General features: G+C 49.8%; 1 protein-coding gene and 1 long non-coding RNA gene across 2 annotated transcripts in view; both read right to left on the bottom strand.

Annotated features, from left to right (window-relative positions):
- The window catches only part of LOC144334502 (uncharacterized), a 184,519-nt gene extending 172,960 nt beyond the window's left edge, over positions 1 to 11,559 (bottom strand). The window contains exon 1 of the long non-coding RNA XR_013404444.1: positions 11,422 to 11,559. This is a non-coding gene — a long non-coding RNA (uncharacterized LOC144334502). The remainder of the gene's footprint in view (positions 1 to 11,421) is intronic.
- A 7,720-nt stretch (positions 11,560 to 19,279) lies between these two features.
- On the bottom strand, positions 19,280 to 22,777 carry SPATA19 (spermatogenesis associated 19). The gene is made up of 6 exons (XM_028834181.2): positions 22,700 to 22,777; positions 22,465 to 22,521; positions 21,840 to 21,971; positions 21,577 to 21,668; positions 19,818 to 19,895; positions 19,280 to 19,438 (listed from the first exon to the last, which is right to left on the bottom strand). The coding sequence occupies exons 1-6, from the start codon at positions 22,775 to 22,777 to the stop codon at positions 19,372 to 19,374; spliced, it is 504 nt and encodes a 167-aa protein (XP_028690014.1). The 3' UTR covers positions 19,280 to 19,371.
- Between the last annotated feature and the right edge of the window lie 2,419 nt (positions 22,778 to 25,196).

Genomic DNA, 25,196 nt, shown 5'->3' on the forward strand with positions numbered 1-25,196 from the left:
GTTGAGAAACCTACCAAGTTTTTGAGGGAATTGAATACCAAAGAAACTGTTTGCTGGCCTATAAGAGCCTGTGAGTAAAAAGTGTCCATTAATCAGAAGCAGACACATGCCCAGATGCGCCCCTTGGTGTCAGCTGTGACCACGGAGTGGGTGGATAAGGAAGTGCCTCCTAGAGGGTAGGCAGGGACTCTGAAGGACAATGGACAAGGACATCTCTCACAGCAAGCAGAGGCAGGTCTCACCATGCAGCATCCCCACAGCAAGCAGAGGCAGGTCTCACCATGCAGCATCCCCACTGCCAGGGTAGAGCGCCTCACATTGTCCACCAGCAAAACTCCACCCCATCCATGGATGTGGCATGTCACCCATGGACACGGGCCAGCTTTCTCGTCCTTGCATCCCAGTTGTATCCTGAGGGCAGATAAATTGCCTTGCTAGCTTGCAGCTCACCAGACCTTGAGAAGCTACATGAGACTTAAGGGCAAAGACTGCCGCTTTGAGGCCAGGGTGTGTGAGCATGTTCTGCACAGGACAGAGAGCAACACAGATATTTGGCCACCTGAAGGGTGGCCAGCAATAGTTTCCTAGCTGTGCCCCAGCACCCAGCTTTCTGTTTTACTCCTTTCTGGGCACACAGCAAGGCTGTTCTCCCTTGTAGTGAAGCATGGCCTCACAGGACAGCGCTCGCCAATGGAGCATGAGTCACAGTGACGGGTGCCTCTTCCAGGTCAAGCCTTCTAAGAGGTGTCTGCAGTCCCTCAGATCTCTTTCTCCTCCCACCATCTAGAGAAAGAGGCAGCAAGGCCCAGGAGCTCACGCGACCACGGAATGAACAATCATAAGCGTCTGAGCCATCATGGGATGGAACCGCACCTGCCGATCAGAAATGCCACACCAAACTGTTACACGGGCAAGAGAGAAATGTCCACGCTACTAAGTCACCAAAATTTCAGAGCAGACAGTGTTACCTTACCTAATAGAGGCAGCCCTCCGAATCTGTAGGTTTCACATCTGCAGATTCAATTAATTGTGAATCAAAAATGTTTTTTAAAAATAACAATATAACAGTAAAAATAATACAAATCCTAAAATACAGTATAACTATTTCCATAGCATTTGCATTGCACTGAGTATTATAAGTAATCTAGAGATGACTTAAAGTATATAGGAGGATGTACACAGGTAATCTGCAAATACTATCACATTTTATATCAGAGACTTGAGCATCTGTGGATTTTGGTATCCAAGGGGGATCCTGGATCCAATCCTTCTCAGATACCAAGGGACAACTGGATATGCAGTGACTGAATCAAAGTTGGGGACAGCAAGAGCTCCTCTGTCAAGGGGCATCATAGTGTCACAAGATAAGCCCTGGATCAGCATTCAGTTCTAGAATCAGCCCTGCCATTAACTAGCCTATGGCCAGAACAGGTCGGGGGACTCCCCTGAAGAAGGGAAGTCCAATCCAGAAGTGTGGCTTTCAAACTTGCCCCTCCTCAGGGGTGCAGCAGTGGTGTGGGCCCAGGGCTGAGTGGACAGGCCTCCAGACAATGCCTCCCAATGACCAGAATTGCCTGCCCTTGATTGGGAGGCATCTGTGGACTACAGGTGAGCTTTTTATCTGAGGAAATGAGAGAGTGATGGTGTGCTCGCGAGAAGGAAGCCCCTGTGCCAAGGGCATCTTTGAGGACCTTCGTGTCTGCCTTGTGCAATCAAAAGCTTCACCCTCTCTTGTTCCCACTTACCCCAGGGTCCCCAGTGGGTCATGTCACAGAGTCAGAATGCAAACCTGGCTCCCTGAAACGGATCTAAGCAGGGACACAACCTGTCCTCCCAGCCCTGCCAATGAGGGTCACTGGGCACTTCTCAGAGAGAAGGGAAGGATAAAGGCACTCACGGCGCAGAGGCCCTAGGGAGGGGGCCAGACATCCTCCCTCCACCAACTGCATGGCTCCACTGCATCCTACGGCCCCTCACAGCAAGCAGCGTCTTCCCTTTGATGTACATGACAAAGCTGAGGCTCAGAGTGATGTACAACCTGCCCAAGGTCACACTGCTAGGCAGCACAGCCAGAAGGGCAACGCATATCTGGCCAACTCCAGAGCCCTTCATGCCAACCCATTGCCACGTCCACATGCCCTCCATCTGCTCAGTGGAAGAGCCTGGTGCTGAGTTTTCTCTCTGCCCCCTCACGTGCCCTCACTGCACTGTCCTTGACCACCAGGACAGAAAGGCGCCCCCTCCCCAACAACCACCAGGAGCTGCTCTGGAAGCCGGTGCCTACGGCTGGGCACAAGGATGGCCCCAGGGTCCGGGGGAGGCCATTCCTTGCTGCCCTGAAGGTGGTGGATGAAGCATGCAGACCCACTGCCTTCTAAGGAGGGCTCAGCACTCTTCACATGTAAATATCTCAAATATTCACTATGCTTTAAAGTAAACGTGCGAATTTTTATTTCTTGGTATGAAGCCATTTCAAACATTACCCAGGGAATCCGGGTTAACCACCCTTTCTGCTGTTTTCCTATTTGTGTTTCCTTCCTTCCTTCCTTCCTTCCCTCCTCCCTTCTTCCTTCCTTCTTTCCCTCCTTCCTTCCTGTTTTATTTAAAATTTTTGTCACCCTAAATCTCCTCTGATATCAGTCTGTTTAAGTGCTCAGACTAGGTAAGCTAATTATAATTGCAAATTTCCTGGATAAAGAACATAAAAAAAAATCATTTTAAAGTCAAATAATTATTTTATTGTCCTCTCTTTTATATTGCCCAATAGTAATTACAAATCAAGATTTAGCTGAGAACAGGAATGCCCGATCCTAACGAGGAGGATCACAGTTTATGGAACACAGTCATGCGCATAGATTTTTTCAAGGGTCACCTCTGTGGAACCGGCCTCAGGGCAGCTGCCATTATCCCCATTTAACTAACAGTGAGGAATCTGAGTCTCAAATATATTAAGTGAATTTCTAGAAGGGATACAAAGTAGTTTTAAAACAAAGTTTCCTGAAGACCCCTTTGCCCACAGCTCTGTGGCCAGGCCCCAGTGCTGGTGAGGGGTAAGGGCCTGCCCCTCCTGCCGGCAGGACTTCCCGGGCACAGGAGCCAACCCTCCTTCCTGACTCCTTCCTGCATCCTCCAGGTCTCCTCTTAACCCTGGGCTCTCCTCTCACATTTAGTTGACAGAAAGTGAAATTAGAGGTTGTTTTTCATAACTTTAACGAAGACCAATTCTTCCCAAACACCAAAAAGATGAAAGGGCTGTAACACCGAAAGGCGTTTTTTTCTTAAAACTCCTCCGACAAAGTACTCCAAGGATGGCGCTGTCATCTTGAAAGGGCATTTAATGTGTCTCCGTATTCTCAGGCCCCTCACCCTTGGCCTCTAGTTGGAGACACCCTGCACCGCACCTGCCACCTCCCCTACTCTCCACACCACTCGCCCACAGGCAGGTCCAGCCCAAAGTCCGGAGGAAGAGCAAAAAGTTGTAGCGTCGGAATCCTCCCACACATGACTTATTCAGTGGCACTGAGTAACACGGGGGTGTATTTCAGTGTTTGGGGGCAAAGATTGAACTTAGAAGTGGGCTTGTCTTGGAATATTAATGTCAGCGGTGGGGACGGAAGGAATGAGGCAGAGAGAGCCAGAGAGGGAAAGAGAGCTGTCTCCTTCTGTCAGGCGTGAGCTCTGGAGCAATAGAGAGATACTGGGAGTTCAATTTCTGTTTGCCTGAGCCAGGGAGAAAATCTAATTAAATATGGTGTCTGAGTTTGGAGAAGCCAGGATGGGGCTGGAATACAAAGTGTGGCAGCTACCCATAGATCAGAGGGCAATATTAATAAACCCACAGAAAGGGACAGCGGGATCCGCTGGTGGTATTGATAAAATGCAACACAAAGACAAAGCAGGCCGGGGAATATTGCATGATAATGCCGATAAAAGCACAGCAGGGACGCCACCCCCACTGCGGTGGACCTGGGACTGCTGTTCCAGGAAGCCGGGTGGATGGTGGCCGGTCCCCTTCCCTATTCCTCTTTCTCCTCCTCTTCACCCTGACTCTGGTCTCACCTCTGTTTCCCACAAACATGCGAACTCAGCATCAATGAGTTTTCCGAGAACTACTGAAGCCAGGACAGGAAATGAAGAATTAACAAGAGGGATAAATGAGTCTCCATTTCAGCAGAGAATGTTTGGAGAAGGAAGAAATCATAAAGGCTGCAGAACTCCTTTCTTTGCAAACTTCCAGAAAGAGCTGGTCGCATATCCGGCTCAAAGAGAGGAGAGTCTTGCATGGAGGCTGAAATGTCTTTTGAAAGACATTTCCACAGAGGTCACTTGAAGGCAGCCCTCAGCCTCCATGCAAGACTTCTCTATTTGAGCCTGATATGCAACCAGCCCTTTCTGGAAGTTTGCAAAGTGCTAGACACCGGCAGAATTCCCCAACCCTCTGACACTCCAGATCCAAAGCAGGAGCCTTGGGGACGTGCAGTTTTCAAAGAACCCTCGGAACTCCTTGAAGGTGTTGGAGCACAGTTTCAGGGTGAAATCCCTTGGAACCAGTTGGCACTTTGTCATAGATCTTCTGTCTTCTCAAGAGCTGTTCACAAAAAGGTTGGAGATGGGGGGCTTTTCCTGGTGGATGGAAGTACCACCACTGCATTCCTCCCCACCACGCACCCCAATCCTTCTCAGGGCCCCCATCACAGTTGCAGTGAGGCTCTCAAATCTTAGCTGTGTTAATGTCATTCTTTTGTCATCTGTACTTAATTGCCATCAGCTGGTATGATATGATTTCGCCTGATTTTCCTAAGCTTTCTGTGTTATAGCTAGCATCTGCCTATTTTCAGCAACTTTTATTGTGTATTAATCTGTGCAGTCTATAATGCTGCATTATTTCCAGGGACTGTGTGTGTGACCATAACAGTAGTAGCTCTCGACAAATCCATTTCTGCTTAGATCTGATTCAGCTTTGAATCTATACCCCGACCTCCACATATCCTACCTCCACGGACAGTACCATCCTCTTCTTTGGAAGTGAATTTGTATCAGAAGGTTTCTGTTGAAGGCCAGCACTTGCTGACTGTGTATATTCATCCCGCTAGTCTCTGAGCCTCCATTTCCCAGTCTGTTGAATAGGAATAATAATAATTTCAACCACTCTGGATGGGCTGTGAGGATCAAGTGAGGTAATCTATGAGGAGAGTGTTCTTCAAGTTCTGAGAATGCTGTCTGATGCTTGCCTGAAGAAATGGAAATCCATTCAACACTCAAGAGAGGCCTAATCATTGTGATAGCAGCTTGCATTGCTATTGTGCACCCTAACTTCAAACGGCCCTTATCAAACATGTCATTTGACCTTGACACTATCTGATGAGGTCTGGAGGCACCGTTTCATTTTACAGATGAGAAATCTGGATTACAGAGACTGACAAGCGATCTTTTCAGATGCAAAGACGATCATGTCCTAGACACTGCTTTAAATTTCCATCTTGGGAAAAGGGCAACCTGAAATCCTAATCGGAGCCCACAACCAGCATCTCCTGGCCAGACTCCTCCATGGATCCTCCTGGGCAATCAGCCCTCACTCTCCACACAGCTGTATTGCCTTGTCCTAGGGGCTTAACATCACTCAAGTCGTACTGCGGCATCCCGTCCCCTCTATCCCCTTGCTCCCTCTGCTGCAGCCACGGCAGCTGATTCTTTGACAGGCCAGGCCCACCTGTTCCTCAAGACTTAGCACGTGCTGTTCCCTCTGCCTGGAATCCCCTTCCCTAGATATCTACAGCTCACTTCCTCATCTCATTGGGGCCCGTCCCCAAATGTCACCTCCTCATTAAGGCCATCAGTGACCACATTCTATAAAAAAGCAACTGCCAGCCATCCTCTCCACTCTCTGCTTTACTGTTCTACAAAGCATAGAGTACCATGGCCTTCTATCTATTAGATCAACTCTCTCTAAATGTGGTGCCCCTCCCTCCACTAGAACCTGAGATCAGGGATGTTCTCCTACCCATCACTATACCTTCAGAGCTTATAAGAGTGCATATATGTTCCTTGGCTTATTCAATAGTTCATTATATAATTTTTTTCAATGAGTTTTAGAGAGATTAAGTCACACATCCTTGACTTGATTGCATATTTAGTAAGTAACAGAGCTGGGACCTCAAGTTCAATGTTTTCTACCATATGAAAATCTAAATTCTGAATAAATACAACCCAGGGTGACCATGATGTAGAGAAGACTCCCACGGTCACATACATCCTACAGTGACTGAGGAAGCCATTTCCCCTACAGACACTTGTGTCCCGGAACACTTTGGGGCAACTTGAGGTGGGAGAATCAGAGGAAGCCAGAGCTGCCAAACTCAAGGGACCATGGCCAAATGACCCATGTGCACCAGGTCCCCCAGGGGCAGCTGGTGGGCGGGCTCTTGTCTGAAGGAATTCTTCTCCCTCTTTGCCAAGCACAGCTGTGTGAGTGGCAGATTTGCCTGTTCCTGCTCTTTTTGTACCCAGATCATGAAGGGCTTATTCTTAGCAACAGAGCAAGCCCATTGATGGGGATCATGATGCTGAGGGTGAGACCTGTGGATGGCAGAGCGAGAGACAGAGGCAGAGAAAGAGATGGAGAGATGGCATCAAAAGAGACAGAGACATGAGAGAGAGAGGGACACAGAGAAAGCGCCACATGGGGGAGGAGATCTTGCGAAGCTACTCTTGCTGGTCTTCCTCTTGGTTTTCATGCCCCCTGGAAAGGCCTTTGTGTTCGGTACTAAGCATACACCACAACCCCAAAGGCTCCATCCTGAAGCTATTGATCACTATAGGAACCGTCACCACAGTGATCTTTCAAGAGATGCTTTCTGTGGCCAGGGTTCGTTCAGAGGGCCCTTCTCCCAGCCATGACAGAGTTCCATCCAGGGAAGGACACACACTGTTTGCAATTGGAGCCAGCCCACTGCTGGGGACTGTGATGCTGAGGGTGAGACCCGTGAAGATCAGGCAGGTAGAGACAGAAAGAGACGGAGAGATGGCATCAAGAGAGACAGAGACAGAGAGACATGCGAGAGACAGAGGGGGGGGAGAGGAGGTGGAAGCGGTGGTTCCTGGAAGGATGGAAGGATTAGGAACGCAGGTAGGGTATCACATCAACCTAGGTCTGAAAACATAACATGCAAATCGATTGGCTTTTTAGTGGCGTGGTTCAGGCTACATTGAGTCAGTTCAAACTTTATTGAGACCATGAAGGTGGACAAGACCCAAATCTTGCCCTGAAGTACTTAAAATGCAGTGAGTCTGACAGGCCCATAAATGGCTGGCGGAGGAGGGTGGGGAGGTAGGGAAGAAGGGGGAACTATTTTTAAATACAACATAAAAAGAAATTATGCTAAATATATAGACAGTGAGACGTGGGAATGAACTTAATCTTGCTGGGGAGCTGGGGCCCAGGATAAAAGGGGACACATTTCACAGAGGATGTGGCATTTGAGCTGAGTGTGAAAAGGCATGTGGACTGGCATTCCCGCCTGAAGAGCCAAAGACTTGAAGCCTAGGAGGAAGGAGGCCACAGGGCAGGACCCATAGACTTTTGCAGAAGCGTGGGCCTCATCTGTCTGGGACGGATTAGGTGAACTCGGAGATGTCATCTTGTCATCTAAAATAACTCTCAGGAGTACGGCCTGAAGAGACTTCTGTGCATCCAATCCCTGCACATTGGTGGCTTACTGAGGACAGGAGTATGTTCGTATTCCAAACCCAACTACCCACGCAAACGCTGGAGGCTCCTGGGGTTGGAAGCGGGAGGGGTCTCAGATTCAGAGGCCTGGCAGGGAGGCGGCTTCCACCTGCACTGTCGCTTTCCCTCCCCTGTTGCGGAAAGGAAATGATACATTTCTGCCCATCAGGAATTTAAGTTTGTTCATCAGCAACATTCATTCTGAGTCTTCTCCCTGCTCCTTCAAAGCTCTGGGTGGTGGATGTCTCGATGGAAACACAGTTTTTCTATTTTAAAACATTCCCCCAAGAGTAGGAGGGAAGAACGAGCTACGATCCCTCCGGTGTTGTACTGATCACAGCAGCATTTATTGAGGCACTTAACAAACGTGCAGAACACTGTTAGAAGCTCTGTGTGCAGGTGCTCTGTCCCTGCCATGCAGGTGCTATCACCATTCCCATTTCACCCGTGAGGTTAGAAACATGAACAGGCTCGTCCAAGGCCACCCAGCCAATCCAAGGTTTAATGACAACACCATTTATTGAGTGTCTACTATATGCCAGGCATTGGGTGGTTCCCAGGGTCAGCCCACCTGGGATCTGTGGCACAAACCCAACCTGAGGATGGGAGAACGGGCAGGCCTCAGAGGACTGGACAAAGAACAGTCTAACACCACAGTCTTAGCCAGACCCCCAGGAAGGAGGCAGTGAAAATATCAAACCATAACACCCTTCCCAACCCCAGTTCCTCCCAACAATTTTGGCTCAAACCAACTCTGGGTGGTGAGGGGCTCGAACTTTCCCATTTTCTAGAGGGGTAGGCTGGACACACTGAATAACTCGCCTCTTCTCTTTGGAGAAAAGGGGTGCAGCAGGGGATGGAGGCATAGATAACATGGATGACCACCAGCCTGCCCAGAGATGGTGCTGCGGATTTGCATGCAGTGCCTCACCTAAAACCAACACTGAGAGAAGGATATTATTAATTCGCAGATGGAAAAACACGATGTCTAGAGAAGTTAAGTGACGTAAGCATTGCTACACAGCTCAGCAAAGGCAGGGTGGCATGAACATGGTCCTGTGGCCCTCATTGCTTTCTCCTCCCATAGCCCACACAACTCCCTAGACTGTTGGCCACAAGCCCTGAGAAAGGGAGCCAAATGGTGCAAACTCAAAGAAAAGCACCTTTTTCTTTCATTTCACAAGGCATCATTTGACCCTGAGGCCCAGGGGAGTAAAGTGTGTGCACACATGCAAAGGCACACATACCCTGTGTGCACGTTTCTGCAATATGAGTGGTGACATGGTCCCATGAGGCTCACGGAAAGACCACACACCCATGCTGTCTCCTCCCTGTAGAATGCAGGACCAACCCCTTCAGAAAGAAAGCTGGATTAAAGCCAAGGGATCCAGGACCAGGGCAGGGGGTGCTTAATGGGCTCCAGTTGGGTGAGATTACCCACTCACTACCTGCTCAACCAAATTGTCTATAGCTGTGTCTCTTTGTGTCTCTCCTTTTTGTTAACGCTCCTGGACCAAAGCAGGACCACCTGGGGGTGGTCACAAGTATAATTAGCAAAAGATGTTCCAAGGAACAGGTGAAGGGCAGCTGAAGTAAGCAGCATGTTCTCCTGGTGCTGGTTGTGGAGTTGCCAAGTTCTCTTCCACTGAGAAAAACAGCATGCTTTATCCTTGTGCATCTCGACCCTGGCCTGAGGACAACTGTCTCAGAATCACTGGGATGGAACTGATAAAAATGCAGGTTCCTGGGTTCCATCCCAAACCCACAAGACAAATGAATCAAGGTTGTATCCAGTCGTCCACATCTTTAATAAGTGCCTCCTGGAAGGGAGTCCGACACCCAGGAAGGTTGGAGAAGCTCCACTTTGCTGCAGCCTTTGAGGAAGTAGATGCAGGACCTGGGTCCCGAAAGGGGGTTCCACAGCTCTGGGATACTGATTCATGGTGCTGTTCCTTCTTTTGTCCACCCCTGCCCTTAGGGTCCCCTGTTCCATCCCTCCTGCAAGACATCCTGACTGACTGAAGAAGCCCCGCGGGGTGTGCAGGCGCAAACTGTGGCTTTGTGGTGTGGCAAGGTGAACCCACTTCCCCAGAAGTCAATACCAGTCCCCGCTGCACCCAGAGCCCAATCGCACCTCTTCCCTCATAATGGAATAGAAGGTCTACTGTCCACTGCTCACTCCTAAATCCTGTACTCAGTTCCGCCCACGGTAGGTAGAGGAACTTGTCCCCACTGGAAGAACAAGCACAGGGTTGGCTGCAGGAGCTAATGGGGGTGTTCTGATAGCTTGTGCACAGGGCACTTGGTGGAAAATGAGCAATCAGCAGCTAGGGCAGGAGTAGGGGGTGGGAGGGCACCATCACAACCCGGCAGCCTGCACCACTAGATCAACAGCATCACCTGCTGGCCACAGGATGCCACAGCACCCTCCTCCCAGTCTAGGCCCCAGTGAGCCTTCCCTCAGTGGGCACAAAGAGGCAGAGAAGCCCCCTCCTCAGAATGCCAGGAGTCCTGGGTCCAGCAGGTCCTCAGGGGAGCCCCTCTTTGAAGCCCATAGAGCTAAGACTCTGATTCTCCTTTGAAAATGTGCAGATCCCTCGTTGACCAAACATGAATCTCTGACAGCACACCCCTCCTACACTGGCTCCCAAATGCACACCTAATATTTTTATTTTTCCTAAGTGTTTGTCTGTGGTTCCCCAGCATCTTTAGAGGCCCTCATAATCTTTTCCCTTCCAGTATAAGCTCCTAGAGGGCAGTGACTGTGTCCTTCTGAACGGACTAGATCACCGACCTACATTCCAAAAGGCTTAGGAGAGTGTTTTATAAACGTGAAGACTACCAGCCAGCAGTCATTGGTGCTGGAAAGGGCTGTGCTATGGCTGGTGCTTCTTCCCAGGTACAGGAATCCTCACAGCTACCCTGTACTGAGGGTCTACCAAGTGGCGGACATGTGATGCCGCTCTACCCGGATGCTATCTCACTTGGTCTTCACCAGGACCCCCGGACACAGAATCACCGAGAGGTTAAGCCATTTGCTCAAAATCTCACAGCCGCCAAATGGTAAAACCAGGGTCCCAGGCCTGGCAATTCGAAGGTGGAAGCGTCTTGGCAGTTATGTTACACTGCCTCCCAGAAGCCCACATGTGCACACACACTGCTAGTAAGCACATCCTCCTTGCTGAAAGCACGCCACAAGCAGCTGCTCACTCAGCCTTCCCGCCTCCTCCTTATAAGGCACAGACTGTTGTACCTGCCCTTTTCCCTGGAATCCTGCTCACGTACCAGGTTTCCCGTGAAAGGCCCGCTCAGCCTTCATTTTCGGGACCTCCAGGCTGGCCCACAAACGGGTGCCTATGAAGACACAGAGAACGAGGGCCCTGAAGGGCGGAGGAGGCAGACAACTGATGGGAGCACTAAGAAACGGCGGCGAAGGCCCCCCCAGTCATTGATTCCTTCCACAAATATTTACTGAGCACCGACGTCACGCACTGTGTCTGGGGCAGCGGGAAACGGCAATAAAGGAGGAGGCGCTTACAGCGGCGACGGTCCGCAGATAATGGTCCGAGGGCAACTGATCTCGGAGAGCAGCCGTGCCCAGGGGGCTGGGGGCGCAGCTGAGGGTGTGGACTTTCCCCACTCACAGCCCGCCCCGCCAAGTCCTGCCCTGTCCTCCCCACCCTGAGCAAACCCACCTGCTGGGGACCTTCGGGCTGCGGACCTTGTTGTGGTCCCGAGGCCCTCAGAATCAGCTAGAAGGAGGCGGGCGGGAGAGGGCAGTGGTTCCGGGAGCGGGCGGGGACGGGCGCAGGGCTGGGAGCGGGGCGCGGGGCTGAGGGAATGCGAGGCTGGGGGTGGAGAGAAGGGCGGGGGAGGAGCTTGGACTGGGTGGAGGGGCGGCGGGAGGATCCCGGGGCCGCAGTGAGGGGAGCGCCGCGGGCAAGGGGGGGGAGGGGGAGGGCCGCGGGGCTGGGGAGGGGGAGGGGCGAGGCGGGGGAGGGGCCGGGGAGGAGTTAGGGGAGGGGAGGTGTTGGGGGAGGGGGAGGTGTTGGGGGAGGGGGAGGGGGAGGGTGGGGACCCCGTGCCGCCCCGTGCCCCGCCCCGGTTTCGGCTGGCTGCGGCAAAGTTTCCCAACTCGCCGGGAGCAGCTGCTGCCTTCTCTTGCCTTTGTTTTTCCCCTCTCAGGATGGAAAATGAATTTCGAGCATCGCTGCGGAGCCTGCCAAGTAATTGGAAAACATGTCGAACACTGTGTCTGGCTGCTCGGCGGAGGCGGGGTGGCCTCCCCTGTCGAGGTTCCCGGTCGCTCGGGGAGGGGTGGTGCCGCGTCCTCCCCAGGCCGGCCCGCGAGGGGAGAAGCCGCAGAAGCCTCTGGGCGCCGGGCCGGAGGTCCCTCGGGCCGGTGGGTGAAATGGTCACAGTCGGCTGGCGGTGTGGGCGCCTCGCCCGCGCTGGCCGCTGAGCCCCGAGAGGGCCTGGGCTCCCGTGGGCCACCCTACTCCGCGGCCTCGCGGCGCCCTGATCCGGGGTCTCAGGCCCCGCTGGAGACCGGGGCGTCCCTGCCCTCCCCACTCCTCCCGCGGCCCACCCCCGCCCTCCGCCTGCCCCTACCCTGCTGGCCCCCGCCAGACATCCTCTCCCGCATCTGAGACCACCCGCCCGGTTTCCATGTCCGGGTTTGGCTGGGGCCCGGTTTCCATGTCCGGGTTTGGCTGGGTGTGTCACCCCCCACCTAAGGATGGGACAGAGCCCCATCCCGCCTCGCAGTGGACACCCCAGGACAGTGGCTTGGTCTTCACAACATTGGGTGTGGTTCATGGAGCAGCACTTTGCATCGCTCCCTGCAGTGACCCACGCAGCAGGCCGCCTGCCCTGGTGGACGTGGGCACACCCTCCCTGTCTCCTGGTGTTGCAGAGCTTGACACTGCCTGTACCAGTCTGGCTCACATGAGAGCCCCCTGTCTCTGTCCAGAATTAACAAGGTCCTGTTAGGAAGTGATCTGCAAGACAAAGTCAGGCCAGCACCGCACATTGCCACCACCACCAAGTAGTCCCTTGATAGACCTCCACCTGTGGCCTCCTGGACTGGCTCCCCACCCACCTGCCACCCCCAGCTTTCACCCCTCCCCTCAAAGGATCCATGACCCACAAAACCTTGATGAGCTCTTTCAGCTCCATTTAACTACACAAATGGCTTGGTCACAGCTGACTGGTCCCAAATTTGCCAGTGATTTTCTTTTAATTTACCGTAGCTCAGTCCCCCTGTAATACAGGTAGAGGAGGCATATTTGTTCCCAAACTCCCCTCCTGGGGTTAATCATGCACAGAACAAAACTCCATTTGAGCCACTTAATGATTTCATTTCCACCCTAGGTTTGAAGGAGCTGTGGCTATAATACTAATATGGGTCCCTCTCTCCCCAAACTTCAGATGTGGTGAGAGAGAGACAGTGGGATCCTGTGGGTGACTCAGCCATTCCTGCCCGGCTCTTGGCCTCTAGCATCTTCTGCAAGCCGTGCGTTCCCCCTCTTTTCCTGGGCCCATCTTCTCTCCCCGGGAAGCCGGACCTGACCAGCGTGGTACTCCTTCCATCCTTCCTCCCCCGGGTCCTCTGCCAGTGTCATGGGGTTATTTTGCACCCAGCTGTCACCTCTCAGCACCTGACCCACCTCCCAGCCTCTTCTCCTGCCATGTCCCCCACCACACCTCCACCCACCATACTGGCATTCCAGACATTCAGACAGCCAGGCCCAGTTCCCTAACCTTCCTCATTCCTTGCAACATGGACTTTCCCTTTGCCTGGAGGACCCCTCCTTGGTTGTCAGAGCCTGGCAAAAGCCTCCAAAACTCTGCTCAAGCATCACTGCCTCTGGGAATCAGTTGACACTTTTTCTCTGAAGCAGAGAAAATCACTCCCTTCTGTGTGCTCTACCATTTATACCCTTTTGGCTTATTTTCACACAATATTTCATTATTTGTTTGCAGTCAGCCCTTCCACCCATTTGAACTCCTTGAGAACATAACAGATATTCACCCGGGTATCCTCACACTCACAGCACGGGCCCGGTGCTGGGCATAAATGCTCCACAAATGTTCTTGGAATGAATCTCTGCTATACAGTTCAGGCGTGTGGATGTGAACTGTATTCATGACGACACGAAGACACTCAGAGGCGCTCCATCTTCAGAGGCTTCCCAAACGGCTGACATCTCTACTGGCCCAGCCTGCAGGAGCTGACTCAAAGGGAAGGCCAGGTCACCTTCAGGAAATGTGCGTTTTGCGTGGAAAGGGCACCATCTGGTGGTTTCTAGCGAAACAGCCTCTCAGCTGCAATAGTGAAGAGAGGGAGGGCTTCCTCCCTTTGCTTGCCTCCCAAGGCCACCAGGTTCCGAGAAAGGTGTTCCCTGCAGCAGCGCCATGGGCTCTGGCAAGCCAAGCACTGCTCCCCGCCTTCCCAAGAAGCCTGAGTGAGCGTTTGGAAGGGCACAGCCCACTGAGGGCTCTGAGGAAGGCCAGCTTACCTCCTCTCCACCCCTCTCCTCCACTGACATCCAGGCTGTAGCCATTCCCAAGCAGGCAGTACCCCCTTTCCAGCAGCCTGGGCTTGTGCCACTTCTCTGCCTTCAGTGTTCTCCAAGCTTCCCCTGGACCCGGGCCCTTTGTGTCCATCACCACTGGGACATTCGATGGGGACCCAAACTCAGGACCCAAGTTGAACTGATCTCCTCAACTTAGGCCCACCTACCTGAGCTAATGGCGGCACCCTCCCCCAACTGTACCCCCAGGACCTTTCTTCTTCCCCACTCCAGGAGCCATGTATCACCAGGTCGTCACTGCCATCTCACACAAACCTGCAACTGCCCAGTGGACCCTTCCTGGGCTCTCTGCTGCCATCCTTTGCTGCAGCCTGTCTCCACATGTAAAATCACTTTCTGCTTTAACATTCCCGCACATCCTGTTTCCTGTCTCTGCTAGGATAAGGCAGGATCCTTAACAAGTTCTCCACATACCACATGGCCCACCTGGCCTCTTGACAGCCTCCCCCGTCCCCCTTCTCGCTCCCTGTCTCCCATCTAGCTAGAACAGCCTTTTGGTGTGTCCATGAAGCCAGACTTCTCTTCCTTCTCAGAGCCCTCTCACTTGCCGCTGCCCAGGGCTGGCTGCTCTCCTGCCCCTCTGCCTGGTTACCTCCTACTCATCCTCTATTCCCTCAGCCTACCCTACTGGGGCATTCAGGCAAAGGGAGGCTGGGAGGGAAAGGTGGTGGGGAGAGAAAGTCCAGGTGTCCTGGCCCCTACGAAAAGTGCGGCAGGGGAGGAACTTTAACCTCTCTCCCTTCCTTGTGCAGTGTCTGGTGGGTAAAGCTCACCACCAACAACAAACCGAAGTGATCCTTCACCCAGCTCTGCTGGAGAGGGCAGGGGTTAAGGACACTGGCTCTGGCATGAGACCATTTGGATTCAAACTCTGGCTTGCCATTTCATGGCTAGATGACATCAGGAAGGCTATTTAGCCTCTCTGAACTGCCTGTCCCTCATCCGTAAAAGGGGGATGATGATTTTAAAATAAAAAAGAAATCTAGGTTCTCTTCTCTGAAGGCAAGTTCCCATTATATGTAGGACTTCACCTTTCAAGTAGTTATGAAAATTGTGACTCACAACTGATGAGTTTGTGTAAAATTCATCTCCCCTGTCAAAATGAAAGTTCTACCAGGGCAGGGACCGGGTGGGCGTAATTTACTGCTGTATTCCCAGGGCTGGCCTGGGGCCCACATACAGCATAACAAAGTGATCAAGAAAGCCACGCTGGGATTCTAGCACTCCCCAGTCACCAAAGTGACTCTGGTCAAGGTACTTAATCTAGGCCTTGTGTTATCTCCTCTCTAACAATAATAATACCATCTATGCCAAAGCCTGCTTGGCTTAGTGCTTGGATACATTTCAAGTCCTTGGATAGGATCAGGCGTATAGAAAGTGCTCAGTGAACGTCAGTGGTCATTCTCGTGGACACTCGATAAATACTTCAATAAGACTTCTGGGTTCTAGTCTGACATGTAAAGAGCTCAGAAGTCATCACTCTCATCCTAACAGTAAGAAAAACTGAATAAACTGAAAACCAGCAACTCTTCTTAGATCCCTCAGAGAGTTGAGCTTAGAAGGCAAACCACTGACTGGAGAGGTAGAAAGGTGGATACAGAGAATCACAACTTACTGGACAGAAGCCCAGGCACACAAAACTCTACAGGAGCCAGTGCTGGGCAGGAAAACCTAAACTACCTAAACTGTAACTGACAAATTGCTGGAGGCTAAGTGTGGACAAGGTTGACTACTAAAAAGTCCAGGGCCCAGTCACTGGGGGGATCCCCACACTTTCATGAGTTTTGCTTTCAGGAGCTCTACTAGCTCCTCACAATGAAAACTGAAGAAAATCCCCTCATGTTTCCCAAAGGGAAAGGGGAAAGTAGCCATTTTTAAATAGGTCCAGAGCATTCTGTTCTTAACAAGAGCCCACCCTCAAGGGAAACTATTTTGCCAGGGCCAAGCCAGCCTGGGAGAAGGGAAATGCCCAACTCCAGATCCTCCCCTCAAGCCTTCCTGTCTTTCCTAAGATCAGTGAGTGAGGGAAGCTGAGAATCACACATAAAGGTCACAGCCCAGAGGCAAAGGCTCACTAAACACTGAGAACTAACCTTGCAAATATAGAACACTTCCCCTCCCACACACTTATCACCACAATAATATGGGAATATTGTGTTAAATTATTATATAATAACCGGGGATTATATAATAACCGGGGATTACAGCAGAATAACTGTAAGCCTCAGACTCTATTTAAGAAGGAGCCTCTAGGGAAAGCCAAAGACAACAAGAAAGATGAAGACAAGGATGCTAGAGGAAACCTTAGCCTCTGACACACTACAAAACCATAAACATAGCCTCCTAGCCAGGTAAACATACAGCCTCACACTAATGGCCTATTTACCACAGCTCCTTTTCCTGATAAATCATGTCTTGCTTTCCCCAAAATAATTACAGAGCTTGCTAAAAATATATATACATAGCTTTATGGGACAAAGCAAGTATAGAAACCAGTCAGATATATTGGAATTATTAGACTGGGAATTTAAAATAGCTATGATAAATATGCTAAAGGCTCTAATGGGGAAAGTGGACAACATGCAAGAACAGATGGGTAATGTAAACAGAGAGATGGAAACTCTAAGAAAAAAAGTCTAAAGAAAATGCCAGTAATCAAAAACACTATATAGGAATAAAGAATGTCTTTGAAGGACTCATCAGTAGACTAGACAAGACTGAGGAAACAATTGGAGCTTCAAGAAATGTCAGTAGAATTTACCCAAACTGAAAGGCAAAGAGAAAAAGAAAAGAGTGGAAAAAAAGTGAAACATTTTGCAAAAACTGTGTGACAATCTCAAAAGGTGTAACATATGTGTAATGGGAAGACCAGAAGGAGAATAAAAAGAGTTTGAATAATAGTTGAGAATCTTCCAAAATTAATGACAGACACCAAAAAACAGATCCTGGAATCTCAGAGAACACCAAGCAAGATAAACGAAAAAAATAAATAAATAATAACTACACCTAGTCATATCACATTCAAACTGCAGAAAATCAAAGACAAAGTTTCTTGAAAGCGAAAATACCTTATCTATAGAGGAACAAGGATAGGAATTATATCCAGCTTCTCCTTGGATACCATACAAGCAAGATGAGAGTGGAGTAAAATATTTAAGTGTTGAAAGAAAAAAAAAGATTGCCAGCCTAGAATTCTGTATCTTGCAAAATTGCCCTTCAAAAGAAGGACAAATAAAGACTTTCTCCAACCATCCAAAATTGAGGGAAATTGTCACTAGTATAGCTACCTTGTAAGAAACATTAAAAGAAGTTCTTCAAAGAGGAGGAAAAGAATACAGGTCAGAAACCAAACCTACATTAAAAAGGAAGAGAGTTAGAGAAGGAATAAGTACAGATAACATAAATGTCTGAAACAAACCAGCACACTTCCCTCAAAAAGTTCCCCCTGCCCCAGCCACAGAGCACTCCTTCTTATGTTCCAGTAGCACCCATATTACCATTGTCCCATTGCTGGAATGGCTGCTGTCTGTCTCCCTCAGGCTGTAAGTCAGTGTCCCCAGAGCCAGGCCTGTGAGGTACTCAGTGTCTGATGAATGAACAAATGAATGACACGGCACCCCAACCAGCAACAGGGTGAGTTGTTAAATAGCACGTCTCTTTATTCGCAGTTCAGCAAGAAGACTCCAGTGCTGACACTGTCGCACGAAGAGCTCACCTGCTGGAGTCTTTCTGCCCAGGTCTGGCCCTTCGTCAGGTCAAGCAGAGAAGGATGTTCTTCTGATACAGGTTGCTGCTGGACCCTGAAGGACTTCCACCTAGGAGGTAGAGAAATGCCCAGGGGACACAGCAGGGAGATGTGGTTGGCCAAGGGGTAGGGCTGCTGATGACTCCCTGTAACCCCACTGTTCTCCGCATTCCCACAGCTCCATCTAGAGAGCAGAAACCCATGGAAGAATAGACAGTGGTTCATCAGGCAGCTGGAATTGAAGCCTGAGTCTGTTTCTTCCAGCTCAGAAGCCCCTGCGAACTGTGTACCCTCCCAGCACTTCCTGTTCTTCACCTCTAGTAATATGAGCAAACAATTGATGTGGCATTTACCATGTGCCAGACACTATCACCCCCAAGACAACCCTCTGAAGTAGATACTCTGTTGCAATAAAGAAACTGAGGCACAGTGGCATTATGTAACTTGCCCATGGTGGAGCTGAATTGGAACCCAGCATCTGCTCCCGGGCTTGACTTAAGTTCTGCCTTCTGTATAATGGACACAAATGATGCCCTCTCTTAAGATTGTTTTTTGGATCAAATGAGAAACCCTGACAAACTACCTTGTGCAGAAGCTGGCATACAGTAAGTGCTCAATAAATGCTGGTACTGCTCTCCAGCAGCCTTCCTGTAAGCATGCTGAGGTCGCTGTGCCTAAATCTCTCCCTTAGCCCCAGAATGGCCAGCGCAGCTGTTCACCACAGGCTCAGGGGCTGCATCCTGGAGAGCTCCTGTGGTTGTTTATCCTGCCACTGGCCTTCCACCTCCTAGGGCCTCACAAACAGCCCCTGTGTGACCACTGGGCCAAGCACAAGGAAAGAGACCATGGGACCCAAAGTCACCTCACAAGTTGGTGGCAGGTCTAAAACCTATACAGCCTCACCCCGATACTACGATCTGTGACTCAAGGTGAGGTCAGCAGACCAGCAGTGACAATGCCCAGAAACTTTGAGAAATGCAAAATTGCAGGCTCCACCACAACCTCCTAAACACGAAAGCCCAGGCCCATGAATGATGCAGAGGCAGTGCTCTCTGACACCACAAAGTCAGGAAGCCAATCTGAAACTTGACTTCAAGTGCTTCCACAAACTTAAGAGAGGCGTTGCGGGAGCCCAAGACAGCCGGCCCTCCTCTCCTCTACTGGCCCTGAGTGCAGGCCCTTCCCCAGTAGGGAAAGGCTAAGCCTCTTTACCAAGTTCCCTGCTGCAGTGCCCCTTCCCACTGCCCAGGATAACCATCTTCTCTGCCCAGTTCCTCATCCGTCAGCTCTCTCACCTGTTGCTCTTAGCAGTCTGAGTAGGAGGGTCTCATACTGAAGTCCTGAGCTGAGACATCTGCAAGACGGGAGATGCTGCAGGGGACAGAGGAGAAGGGCCAGGTGGAGGGAGGCTGCCTGATAGCAGAGGCTACCCAGACCACGGCACAGGGGTTGGGGTGGGAGGGCAGGCCATGCCTAGGCCGTGGCCGCACTGGGCCTGGGAGCACAGTCATCTGAACAGGCCCTTAGCCTGGAGCCCTTCTGGGCACTGGCAGACACCATGGGAGGCTGGCAAAGCCCTGTCATGTGGAGCACAGAAGATAAGACGAAGCCCTGGGAACCGTGTGCCCCTGCTCTTGATGTTGTTGTACCAGAGAGAGCATTGGTGGGTGTGGGTGGGAAACCCAGCAGTCACCCCCACACTACCTGCCCCCAGTCGGGAACGCAAATCAACCAGTCCCAAACAGCTTACCTTCGTCTCACCTGCTCTATTCGATCTCGCATGATGTCCTCTGTCATCTCACTTGGCACTTGGAAGATACGAGTGTGGCTGCAAAAGGCCATTCGTGCATTGGCATATGGGATCTGAGTTTCTTTCTTAACAGGCATAGAGAACTGCTAGAGTTGGGATCCTGCAAACAATGGCTCTTGCCCCGACACCATGAACTTTTGAGCTGGTCTCTCCCCCTTCTTCACTCATGAGCACAAAGCTTTTTTTTTACTAACCAGGTACCCTTGAGCCCCCAGTAATGCTGGACAGGTAGCAGACTGTCCCAGGGAGAGCCAGGGACACAGAGTTGAGCGCCCTTTCTAAAGGCAGCAGGCAGTGGTCTCATGAGCCATGGAATTCACCCTTCTGAATTCAGTCTTCTGAATTCCTGTCCTATCGTCAGCTCTTGATGACCTGCATCACCCCACACCCACTGCTGTTCAGAGATGCTTCTAGGAAAGCCTACAGTGAGGAAGTTGTGGGGTCTCCTGGGGAGCCTCTTTGCTCGTTTCATAAAGGGATATATATTTCCGGACTACATACTTACTGAAATAAGAGGGGGACACCAAAACCAGTGGGTTGTGGGGGAAGATAGGCAGAGGCTTTTGGTTTAAAATCTTTGTAGGAAATCCAGAGTGGAAAAATTATATGTAGATAATTGACTGATTCCTGTAGCCTGTCTCAAAAGCTTAAATCTAGTTTTATTATACAGCCAAGATTTTTAAAATATTGGAAGATGATGTGTGTGTTATCCAAACCAAGGAGCACGATGTCCACAATTCCATAGCACAACCACATCGGGCACAGGAAAGCCTGGATTATAATTAACAACATTTATGATTTTAGGGGCCTCAGAAGGCTTCCCATCCAAAAAACCTCTTTCCCAGGGACCTCTCAGATCCCACCATGTTATTCCTTTTGGTTATGTAATTACTGTGCATTTGAGTCTTCTTAAAAGGCAGATGCCACTAGAAGGGGTAAGCACATGGAAACCATTTCTTGAGAAGTGGAGCCTCCTTGATACAACCGATCAACACCGCTGATGCGACAGGGAAAGGGAGAAGAGAGGAGGAAGGGGAGAGGTCTCCTTCAGTTTCCCGGAGGACCAGTCTAAGCCCTCAGTCCCTCTCCTGGGAAGGGGGAGCTGATGTGCTTCAGAGAGTCCCAGTGAACACAGGTGCAGGAAAGGAAATAGGAAAGCCTTTGTCTGAAGAGTGATGGCGTCAGGCCAGCTCCCTGGGCCTCGTGGCTCAGCATCTGCAGAGCCAAGAGAGGCAGTGGGGATGGCTGTGAGCTGGCAGACACCCGGGAGGCTGGCGAAGCCACCATGACCAAGCGCAGAATTCTAGCCTCGGGCGCTGGGAAGCCTCCACACACCTCGGTTGCAGATGAGAACTTTGGCTTCTGCATTTGAAGAGCTTATTTTCTTTCAGCTCTTTAAAGTGCAGCCACTTCTGAGCAACTCAAGTGCAAAAATAACAGAAGTCTGAAATGTATTCAGAAGCATTTAGGAAATGGAGTGCAAGCCCAGTTTTCCAACCCCTCAAGTCATTTAAAAATGTAGAAATGAGCTGGGCTTTCAAGATAGCAAGAATATTCCCTTAAGACCCCAAAGCAAGGCTGAGAAATTTGTCAGCCAAAGATGACACCTCTAGAGAAGAGCATCTGCGGGCTCGTGAAGAGAGGGGCTTGCGCATCTCTCCCTCTCCCTCCTTCGCCCAGGGCAAATGGGACGCCTTACCTCCATCTTATGAACTGGATTCGTGTTCTCTCCTCTAGGACCTCTTGGCTCTGGTTTGCCGACATATCAGACTTAGAGAGGTGGTGCTTCACCTGGGAAATCCAGAGGGTCCATGTGATTCCTGCCCAGTGTGGCCCCCAACTGGGCTGGCACAGAGCCCAGACAAACGCCTCACCCTTGCCCAGAGTCATTTACGGTGCACCTCCTGCCTCTCCCCTCTCCCTCACCCCCACTCCCATGCAACATCTCAAACTCTCAGTTACCACGTCTCTGGTCACATGGACGTCCTGGCCATGGGTGGGAGGGGAGTCCGTGGACATCTTCTCCCTTACGCCCTGGGAAGGGCAGTTGATGGACAGCTTTTCCTTTATGCCCTGAGAAGCCTCTTCTTCTGTCTGAAAGGTGAGGAATTCCCTCTGAAAACGTCACTCTGCCTCCAACCCTGGGTCGTCTTCTCCTCTTCTTTCCCTTTTATTCATTCTCCATCACAACTCACACACCGCATATCCACACACATACACTCCTTACCTTGCTGTTCCTGCAATAAGCTTCTTTCCTGTGAAGTCCTTGGAACTCCCTAAGTACCTGGCCCTATCCCAAGGTATTCCTGAGACACCCTTGAGCTGGGAAGGATGCAGCTAAAACCCTTAAGCCAGGATGCTTGAGAAGCAGGACGGCATTAGTGGTGGTGCTAACACGTTTCCTACCAGGACACAAGCCACAGTGTCCTCCAGGACATGTGAAGAAATTAGACTCAAATCTAGGAAGGGTGTCTGGCAATGAACTTGAGTTCCAGTTCCATGAAGAAGGAAATCCAGATCCCCACATCCACTGAGACCAGCTCTCTAGGATTTTGGATACCCTGAGTCATAAAGAAATCTTACTTACTTTTTTCAACCAATGCTGTAGTACAGACACAGCCTCGCTTTCCACAACGTCAATGTCCTGGAACAAATTAGCGAGTTGGTTACCTCAGAAAACCTAGAATCCCAGCTCCTCCCACCCACCCCCCACAACTGTTACTCAGAGTTATTTGTAATAGCTCTCTGAAGTGCAGCAGGGTCCCAGAGGTGGAGAAGATACATGAAAAATTATTCCATGTGACTACCACCAAGCTGCTTACCGAACTGGTTATTGGTAGGAAGGGAAGCCCTGCACCTTTCCGAGCAAGAATATACACAATCCATGTTGTAATTATCATCTTTGAATGTATACCAGGGCCCCTTCTTGGCTCCCTCCTTCCATTGAAGCTGCCTGAGAACTCCTATGGGACAGGAAAGTCATTGAAAGGAGGTGTCCACCTGATTGGTTGACCCATGATGATGTGACAATGGCCTCCCTTTGAAAATGAGGTATGTGAGTATAAATGCAGTTGCCAAGAGCCCCTGCATTTCGGGCTCTGGGTGCACTGCTTATGAGTTACCCTGCTTCAAGGAGCAGAACCAGTGAATAAAAGATTGCTGTCTAACACCACTGGCTCACCCTTGAATTCTTTTCTTGGGAAAGCACTAATTTGGGAGCTCACCTCGAGGCAGGAGGATAGAGTCTGGAGGCAGGAAACCTAAGGCCGGTTCACACTGACTTCCTAGAACTGAATCAAAAGGAAAACCCCAACTTTCCATGCCCAAGTAACAAAAGAACCAGAGCCTACTCCCTTGGCAACCCTCTCCTTTTCTGCATGGCAGATGAAAAACTGAAAGTACCTCTGATTGGTCCCCTTCCACAACCAATCAAGCTGGTTGTGGGCCAGGTCTTTATTTGCATAGAGTTATAACTTTATAACTTCACTTCAGCCTCTGATTGGTCACTTTCCACAACCAATCAGACTGATCATGAGCCACTACTTCATTTACATAGGGTATATACCAAGTAACCAATGGGAAACCCTAGAGGTTATTTAAACCCCAGAAAATTCTGTAACCAGTCTGCTCCCACCCTGTGGAGTGTACTTCTATTTTCATTAAATATCTGCCTTTGTTGCTTCATTCTTTCCTTCCTTTGTTTGTGTGTTTTGTCCATTTCTTTGTTCAAGACGCCAAGAACCTGAACACCCTCCACCAGTAACAACCTGTCCTGCAACAACTTGTTGTGTGCTCTTGACCTAATCATTAGTCCCTCTGGTCTGAGTTTCTTTGCCTTATACTGAAAGGGATAAAGTTGTGTCTCTAGTTTTCTTCTAACTCTTAATATTTCATAAGTTTTCCCATGTTTATTCTTCTCAGGACTATAGAAAACCTTTTATCACTTTCTCCAGTTCCCCGATAGAGCCACTACACCTCTTCGCTCTCAACAATTCGCCTCAATTTTATACCATCCCTGGCATAGTCAGAATAGGCTAGGCTCTGCTGAAGACTGAGGCAACAAGCCAATCTCCAAATCAAAAATGTTTATTTCTCACTCTCAAAAGCTCTGGCGCAAGTTGGGTAATTTCAGAGCAATTGTGTGCCATGTGGAGACTCACAGGTCCACACTCAGAGGATATGAGCTCCATGACTGCCAAAGCAGGGAAGAGAGCACAGAGAGGAATCAGGTCAGTGTTCGACATTTCAGCTCAGAGGCTCCTACTTAGAGCCTTTGGTCTAGAACTAGTCCTATGGCCCCAACCTAACTCCAAGGAAGACTGGAAATTGTAAAACAGCAGATGAAATTAATTGTCAACATCTCTGTTTCTGTGGCTATCCCCCAAAATTTATGTTTTCATCCTTACTGATGTAATTTTATTTTTGACTATTTAAAATATTAATGTGATTCAGAAATCAAAACTACATGAACAGATATATTCAAGGACATTCCATCTCTTCCCCTATACCTTCAACCTTGTTCTAACTCACTTCAGAAGTAAAATTTTCATTAGTTTCTAGAGTACACAATTTTATTGTGATATATTTAAATAATATAAAATTTACCCATCATAATGTATAATTAAATAATTTTAGTGGATTCAGAGAATTGTGCAACCATCACAACAATACAAATATAGAACATATCCATCACCCCAAAAATGTTTGTCATGCCCATTTGCAGGCAACCTCAGCTTCTATTCTCAGTCCCACCAATCTGCTTCCTATCTCTAGAGATGTGCCTTTTCTGGACATTTCATACATATGGAATTATACCATATTATCTCTGGCTTATTTCATCAAGTGTGTTTGGGAGAGTCATCTACATACCTTGTAGCATGTGTCAGTAATTCACTCCTTTTTATTATGGGGTAGTATTCCACTGCATGGACATACTACAATTTGTCCATTCACCAGTTGAGGTACCTTAAATGGTGTCCATTTGGGGTCTACTATGAATAACACTGTGATGAACATGTTGATGGTGTTGTTTAATTTTTTAATTTTATTTTTCCATAAGTTATTGGGGTACAGGTGGTGTTTGGTTACATGAGTAAGTTCTTTAGTGATGACTTCTGAGATTTTGGTGCACCCATCACCCAAGCAGTGTACGCTGCACCATATTTGTAGTCCTTTATCCCTCGACTACTCCCACATTTCCCCCCAAGTCCCCAAAGTCCGTTGTATTATTCTTATGCCTTTGCATCCTCATAGCGTAGCTCCCACATATCAGCAAGAACATGCAATGTTTGGTTTTTCATTCTTGAGTTACTTCTCTTA

The sequence above is a fragment of the Macaca mulatta genome, chromosome 14 (genome assembly GCF_049350105.2).
Source record: "Macaca mulatta isolate MMU2019108-1 chromosome 14, T2T-MMU8v2.0, whole genome shotgun sequence".
NCBI classification, from domain to species: domain Eukaryota; kingdom Metazoa; phylum Chordata; class Mammalia; order Primates; family Cercopithecidae; genus Macaca; species Macaca mulatta.